An 8066-nucleotide genomic window follows, 5' to 3' on the forward strand; every position below is an offset into this window, starting at 1 on the left:
CCCCTCATCCGTCTCAGCCGCTCGAATAGCCGGCGGCAGCCACGTCCACGCCTAAGCCTTGCTGTGACCCACCTCACATCCCGTTCCTCAGGGTGAGATTCCTAAGCCCATGTCGCGCCGAGCCCTTTTGCTCCCTGCGTGTTGCACCGTCGGAGGCCCTTGCCCGGTGTCTCCTGCCGGGGAAGGCTGCTCCGGGCTCAGCCTTCGTCATGCCGTGGGAAATACCTTGTGCCTGTCGTTCAGAAAGGCACGGATTGGCCTCCCGGGAACCAAGCGCAGACGAGACCGGGGTCTGCATGCAGTGGAGGAAGACTGGGGGCAGGTGCGGTCGCTGCTCGTGCGCTCGGGTTTATGCGGCGGCCGCGCAGGACTCTCCCCTTTCCGTCTCTGCTCTTACATCCCTGACGCGCTATGCGTCCGTCCTTCCGCGGAATCCCAGACGGGCGAGCGGCAGCAGCCACGAGTGTGCGCGCGGTTCCGTGTGCCAGTGCGAGGCGGCAGCGGGTGGCGGCGGCGGGCGCAGCCTGGCAGCGGGCCGCAGGGTGGCGCTCCTGGCCAAGACGTCGCTGAGCGGCTGCGAGGTGGCGGAGGCCGGCCCGGCCCTGCCCAGCCCAGCCCAGCCCGGCCGGGCAGCAGTTGCGGCGGCAGCGAGCGGTGCCCCCTGACATCTGCTGCCGGACCACGGCAGCCGCTCTCCGGGTCGCCAGCGGGACTCGGCGAAAAAGAAGGAGGAAGAACACCGGACCGCGTCCTCGGCGCCGCTGCCGGGCGCCTCTTTCCACGGAGGACTGCGCTGGCGATCCGCGAGACGGAGGCTGTCCCGGACCGGCCCGACATGGCGATCGCAAGGCAAGTGCTTGGTCTCTCTGCTTTCCTGTCCCTCGTGCACGGTCGTTCTGAGCTCCTGCGCTACTCCGTAGCCGAGGAGGGGGAGAGCGGCTCGGTGGTAGCCAACGTGGCGGAGGACGCGGGGCTGGCCCCGGCGCAGCTCTCGGTTCGCCGCGCACGCCTGGCCTCGGAGGACGGCCGGCAGCACTTTCGCTTAGAGCGCGGCACCGGCCGCCTGGTCGTGGCGGAGAGGCTGGACCGGGAGGAGCTGTGCGGGCAGGCCGCTACCTGCACGCTGCCCTTCGAGCTGGTACTGACCAACCCCCTGCAGTTCTTGCGGGTCGAGGTGGCCGTGGAGGATATTAATGACCATTCGCCCGTTTTCCCGGAGGAACAAGTTACTTTTAAGATCCCGGAAAGGAGCGACCCGGGCTCGCGTTTTCCACTGGAGGGAGCTCGGGACCTGGACGTTGGCAGCAACAGCATCCAGGCTTACAGCATCTCTCCCGAGAATGAGTACTTTAGTGTGTCTTTTGGGAGTCACAGTCATGATGAGAAGTACGTGGAACTGGTCTTGGAAAAGCCGCTAGACAGAGAGGAGCAGACAGAGATGGGTTTCAGTCTTATTGCCATGGATGGGGGCTCTCCGCCCAGGAGTGGGACTATAGAAATCCACATTATTGTTCTGGACGTAAATGACAATTCTCCAGTCTTCACACAGAGAGTGTACATTGGGAAAGTTTTGGAAAATGCACCGGAGGGCTCTGTGGTTCTCAGAGTGGTAGCGACAGATCTGGATGCAGGACCTAATGGAGACATCTCCTATCAGTTCAGCCAAGCGTTGAGCCAGAGTGACTCCACATTTTTCATTGATCCTGTGAGTGGTGAAATTAAACTTACAAAGCCTCTGGACTTTGAGGATGCAGAGAAATATGAGCTTAGTGTGCGGGCCACTGATGGTGGTGGCCTGTCAGCAATCTGCAAGGTATTGGTGGAGGTGGTGGATGTGAATGACAATGCACCTGAGCTGGTGGTCAGTTCCTTCAGCAGCCCCCTCCCTGAGAATGCATTACCTGGGACAGTGGTTGCCCTCTTTAATGTCAAGGACAGAGATTCTGGAGCCAATGGGAAGATCTCCTGTGCCCTTGAGGACCAGCTCTCATTCTCCCTGCATGCGGCCTATAAGAATTACTATGAGCTGGTGACTGTGAGCGCACTGGACCGGGAAGAGACTGCACGGTACATCCTGAGTGTCACAGCAGCTGACGCGGGGTCACCTCCTCTCACAACCACCCAGACCTTCACAGTGGACATCTCTGATGTGAATGACAATGCTCCTGTCTTCAACCAGACATTGTACACCATGTATGTGCGTGAGAATAATGTCCCCACAGTGCTTGTTGGAACTGTCAGTGCTGTGGATGCCGATGTGGGGCCCAATGCCAAGGTGACCTATTCTCTGGTACCAGCCCACCCCACAAAGCAGCCTCCCTGTTCCTGCATCTCTGTGAACTCTGAGAATGGGGATGTGTTTGTGCTGCGCCCTCTGGACTATGAGCAGGTGAAGCAGATTGAAGTCTTAGTGCGTGCCTCTGATGCGGGGTCTCCTGCCCTCAGTTCCAACGTCACTGTTCGCCTTGTCATGGTGGATGAGAATGACAATGCGCCACTGGTGCTGTACCCCTCACAGGACAACAGCCCATCATCCAGTGAACTGGTGCCCATGTCAGCTGAGGCAGGTTACCTTGTCACCAAAGTGGTGGCTGTTGATGCTGACTCGGGGCAGAACTCGTGGCTCTCGTACCACCTGCTGAGGGCCACTGACCCTGGGCTGTTTGTGGTGGGTGCCCAAAGTGGGGAGGTGCAGCTGAGGAGGCCCGTGACGGAGAGAGATGCTGTGAAGCAGAAGCTTGTTGTTCTGGTGCGAGACAACGGGCAGCCACCGCTGTCAGCCACAACCTCATTGAGTGTACTTCTGCTCCATGACTTCTCAGACGTGCGTCTACCACATAGTAGCCTGGCCATGGAGGATGAGGGTGATTCCCTAACAATGTATTTAATAATTTCATTGGTCTTTGTTTCACTCCTCTTCCTCATTTCCATGGCGGCCTTCATTACTCTCAAGGTGTGCAAGAGAAAGGAGCTGAAGGGTGGGCATGTGCTTTATGGTGCTGCAAACTTACGGAGTGGCCTGGCTGATGCAGCAGCTGCAGGCACCCTGCCCCACCCCTATTGCTATGAGATCAGCCTCACAACAGGCTCAGGCAATAGTGAGTTCAAGTTCCTGAAGCCCATCCTCCCCAGCCTGCCACCACAGCACTGCACCACAGGTGGGGTCACTGATGAGGAACAGGATTTCACCTGTGGCCCTATCTCTATGGAGGATGTGGCACCAGCCACTGCAGAGCAGTTCAATAGTCTTTCCTTTAAGTAGTGTTAAGTCAGCACAGCTAGAGACTTAAGACCTTGTGAGGTGAAGGGATGTGGGCTTCAACATGTGGCAACGGTTCCTTTAGAGTAAATCTCAATTTGTAATTGGTGTCACTGATTTGCCTCAAATGTTAAGTACAAGGGAAGATTGTCTCCTCCTCCAAAAAAAACCACAACCAAAATGGTTCTCTGCTAGGAAACAGTGTTAAGACTGTGGTAAAGCTGTTTCTGAAATGCTTGAAGTGTTGGACTAGTTCCAGTGACCCAGATAATTTCCTGTCTCACTTGCTGTAGAGGGCCTCTTTTTCTCTGCTGTAACACAGTGGCCCCATTGGACAGACAGATCACCTGCTTGCTGAAATGCACGTAGCCCTTCTCCTGGGTCAGGAAAGCAAGGAAGTTGTGAGTACTCTTTTACAATGTGGTGCAAGCATGGGGCTTTTTCTGCTCTGGGTTCTGGATGTCTCTGTGTCTGAGATGTGTGAGCTCTGTGTGTTTTGCCTTCTGGTCACTGTGTCTGTCCATACTGCCATTGTGTGGCTGCATATGCTGCCCTAGTGCTGTCTGTTGAAGCAGGGAGCTGCTCACATCCAGCTGGTTGTGATGCAGTGTAGATATCCTTACCCTTGGAGAACAGCAATCTTGTTTTCTCTAGGGGAGAACAGCAACATGCAGAATGAGACTTTGGCGTGTGTGATGAAGGTGCGCACACAGGCTGTCTGTTTGGGTTTGGCTTGAAATTATAGCAACACAAACAACCTTCTCATAGAGTGTAACTGTACAGAGTTGTAAATACGCATTCATTATCTTTGAGTGCATTGTAAGGAAACTCCAGAATTCAGTTCAAAGGAGTTTGTCTGAAGATAGAATCATGATGTACTTGGAAATGGGCTGTTGAATTTGTTCTTGTCATTGTTGTTCCCAAATTCAGAGGCTTCATGATGGGAGTACAAAGCTCTCTGAGGTGATTTTCAGGGTTTGCTGAGACCTTTTGCATTCTCTTTTTTGTCCTTTCTCCTTCTGCTTTGTGAATTGTGTTTGAGCATTGTCTTACCTGTTCTTCTTAAGCAGGACTGCAACCCTGTGTATAATAACAGACTGTTTGATAGAGTGCAGTGTGGCATGGAATATCTGGAAACACAGGCTGTGTTGTGCTGTAGTGTTCTTAACCACAATACCATTGTGTGTAAAAGTGAAATAAACACCTCAATGCTCTGTGTGGGGACAGTCTTTGTAGATATGTTCTTTTGAAGAAAGGTTTCAGGAGGCTGGATTTTTATTTTCTCACTTTCTTCCCTTACTGAGGTAAAGTTGAGCAGGTACCTTTCTGCATTTTGGAGATGCAGCTGACAGAGCACTCTGGAAAATCGTGGGAGAAGGGAATTGCTGGCAGGTCTCTAGGGGTCTTCAGAGCACTGAGCTTCTGGCTTTGACAGGACCCAGTTCAATCCAGGTCAGGAGAAACACATCCCAGGACTAAGAGTGACCCCGGGTATACAAAAGCCTCGTCAAAGCAGTGAGGTGGGGGGAGTGACCTTTCCAACTCTCTGGACAGCTGAAGCTGCAGATGTGAACTGGGAGGTGTTTGAGCACGAAGTATTTTGCCACTAAAGCTGTAGGAGTTTCAGAAGATGGATGGCAGATGAACAGCACACTTGTTCCTTTGGGAAGTACTTCATGGAGTGCTGTGAGGTGGCATTTGGTGGGTGAAAACAGCTACCAGGGAGAGGCTTTGCTCTCAGGAAATGCAGAGGACTACAGCTGTCCCTTCCACAAGGCCCTGATGAAAAAGTATTGAAGACAGGTTGGTGAAGTGCTGCTGACCACAAGATGATTGCACATGGGGAGGAAATGGTCCAGTATCCACTAAACCTCAGTAGAATCATAGGATCATTTCAGTTGGAAAAGATCCTTGAGACCATTGAGTCCAACTGTAAACAGGGCACTACCAAGTCTATCACTAAACCATGTCCCTGAGTGCTACATCAAGGGATGGTGACTCAACTGGTTCCCTGGGGAGCTTGTTCCAGTGCTTGACAACCCTTTTGGTGAAGAAATTTTTCTTAACATCCAATTTAAACTTCTCCTGCCATGACTTAAGCAATTTTACTCTCATCCTATCACTTGCTACTTGGGAAGAGACTGACATCCACCTCCTTACAGGCTCCTTCCAGGTGCAGGCCTGTGCTGTGCTGTCCTGTACTTTGTTGTGCTGCACAAATCCTGAGGTGGAAGGATAAACTCAACTCAACACGGGAATGTGCAAGCATCTCCCATGTACTGGTGAGAAAGCCCTCTGGAAGCAAGAAGTCTACATAGGAACTTCTTTTACTGTGACACCAGAAATGACAAAGGGATTTTCTTTCTTGAAGGAAAGTCCTAAAAGGGCTTGAATGACTGAAAGAGGGACAGTCTTTCTTTTTTATGACAATGGTCTGCATCTAGATCATTGATGAAAGTATTAAACAGAACTGGGCCCAGAAATGTACCCTGAGAAACACCTGTCACCAGTGAGAGATCACTCCATTCAATACAGCGCTTTGAACTCTACACTTCACCCACTTCTTCACTTGGGCGACTGTGAACCTGTTTATCTCACAGTTGGACAATGTGTCCAGAAGGAGGCTGTGAGGAACAGTATCTAAAGCCTTACTAAAATCCAGGCAAACTACAGCCACTGCCTTCCCTTCATCTGTGAGGCAGGTGACCTTATCATAGACAGATGTCAAATTAAACAGGACTTTCCCTTGGTTAGCCCATGTTATTTCATTAGTACCCACTATGATTGTCACCATAATTTTTCCAGGAACTGAGGTTAGACAAACAGTTCTGTAGTTTCCTGGGTCTGTCCTCACACCCTCTTGTAAAATGGAAGAACCCTGGCCAGCTTCCAGTCAGCAGGGACATCTGCAGACTCCCAAGACCTTTGGCAGATGATCAAGAGGCGTCCTCCTGTAACATCCACCAGCTCTTTCAGTACTCTGGGATGAATCCCATCAGCCCCATGAACTTGTGAACATTTGGCTGATAGAGCTGGTCCCTTACAACTTCAGTGTCCACCAATGGCAAGTCACTGTAACCGAACTTGTGGTCCTCCTACTCAGTGGATGGGACAGCACAAGATCTATCAGTATAATTGAAGTCCGAGGCAAAAAAAGCATTAAATACCTCCACTTCTTCATCCCTGCTAGTCAAATGACAAGTTTCAACAACTACAAATCTAATGTTTTCTTTGGACCTCCTCTTGTTATTAATGTACTTTACCCCTGAGACCCTGGATGAAGCCAGGTTAATGGAGGAGTTTGCTTTAGTCGATGAGGACTGGGTTAGGGAACAATTAAGTAGTCTGGACGTCCATAAATCCATGGGTCCAGATGGGATGCATCTGCGGGTGCTGAGGGAGCTGGCTGAAGTCATTGCTAGACCGCTATCCATCATTTTTGCCAAGTCTTGGGAAACGGGAGAGGTGCCCGAGGATTGGAGGAAAGCAAATGTCACTCCAGTCTTTAAAAAGGGCAAGAAGGAGGACCCGGGTAATTATAGACCGGTCAGCCTCACCTCTGTCCCTGGGAAAGTAATGGAACAGCTTATCCTTGGTGCCATCTCAAGGCACATCAGGGATAAGAGGGTCATTAGGGGCAGTCAGCACGGCTTTACCAAGGGTAAGTCATGCTTGACCAACCTCATAGCCTTTTATGAGAATGTAACAAGGTGGATGGATGATGGCAGAGCGGTGGATGTGGTCTACCTTGACTTCAGTAAAGCCTTTGACACAGTCCCTCACAGCATCCTCACAGCTAAATTGAGGAGGTGTGGTCTCGACAATAGAGTAGTGAGGTGGGTTGCAAACTGGCTTAAAGAGAGAAGCCAGAGAGTGGTGGTCAATGGTGCGGAGTCCAGTTGGAGGCCAGTATCTAGTGGAGTGCCTCAGGGGTCAGTACTGGGGCCAATATTATTCAATATATTCATTAATGATTTAGACGAGGGAATTGAGTGTACTATCAGCAAGTTTGCTGATGACACTAAGCTGGGAGGAGTGGCTGACACGCCAGAAGGCTGTGCCGCCATCCAGCGGGACCTGGACAGGCTGGAGAGTTGGGTGGGGGATAATCTGATGGAATTTAACAAGGGAAAGTGTAGAGTCCTGCATCTGGGCAGGAACAATCCCAAGTTCCAGTATAGGTTGGGGCATGACCTATTAGAGAGCAGTGTAGGGGAAAGGGACCTGGGGGTCCTGGTGGACAACAGGATGACCATGAGCCAGCACTGTGCCCTTGTGGCCAGGAAGGCTAATGGCATCCTTGGGTGTATTACAAGGGGGGTGGTCAGTAGATCGAGAGAGGTCCTCCTTCCCCTCTACTCCGCCCTGGTGAGACCCCATCTGGAATATATTGTGTTCAGTTCTGGGCCCCTCAGTTCAAGAAGGACAGGGAACTGCTGGAGAGGGTCCAGCGTAGGGCAACAAAGATGATTAAGGGAGTGGAGCATCTCCCTTATGAAGAAAGGCTGAGGGAGCTGGGGCTCTTTAGTTTGGAGAAGAGGAGACTGAGGGGTGACCTTATTAATGTTTATAAATATATAAAGGGTGAGTGCCACGAGGATGGAGTCAGGCTCTTCTCAGTGGCAAACAATGATAGGACAAGGGGCAATGGGATCAAGCTGGAACACAAGAGGTTCCACTTAAATTTGAGAAAGAACTTCTTCTCAGTGAGGGTAACAGAGCACTGGAACAGGCTACCCAGGGAGGTTGTGGAGTCTCCTTCCCTGGAGACATTCAAAGCCCGCCTGGACACATTCCTGTGCGACCT

At 51.6% G+C, this 8066-nt stretch overlaps 1 protein-coding gene across 1 annotated transcript; it reads left to right on the plus strand.

Annotated features, from left to right (window-relative positions):
- Window positions 1-617: 617 nt before the first annotated feature.
- On the plus strand, window positions 618-6519 carry LOC136107896 (protocadherin beta-15-like). Its single transcript, XM_065849283.2, has one exon. The coding sequence runs from the start codon at window positions 836-838 to the stop codon at window positions 3260-3262; it is 2427 nt and encodes an 808-aa protein (XP_065705355.1). The 5' UTR covers window positions 618-835; the 3' UTR covers window positions 3263-6519.
- The last annotated feature ends 1547 nt before the right edge of the window (window positions 6520-8066 follow it).

The sequence above is a fragment of the Patagioenas fasciata genome, chromosome 14 (assembly GCF_037038585.1).
Source record: "Patagioenas fasciata isolate bPatFas1 chromosome 14, bPatFas1.hap1, whole genome shotgun sequence".
Lineage (NCBI taxonomy): Eukaryota > Metazoa > Chordata > Aves > Columbiformes > Columbidae > Patagioenas > Patagioenas fasciata.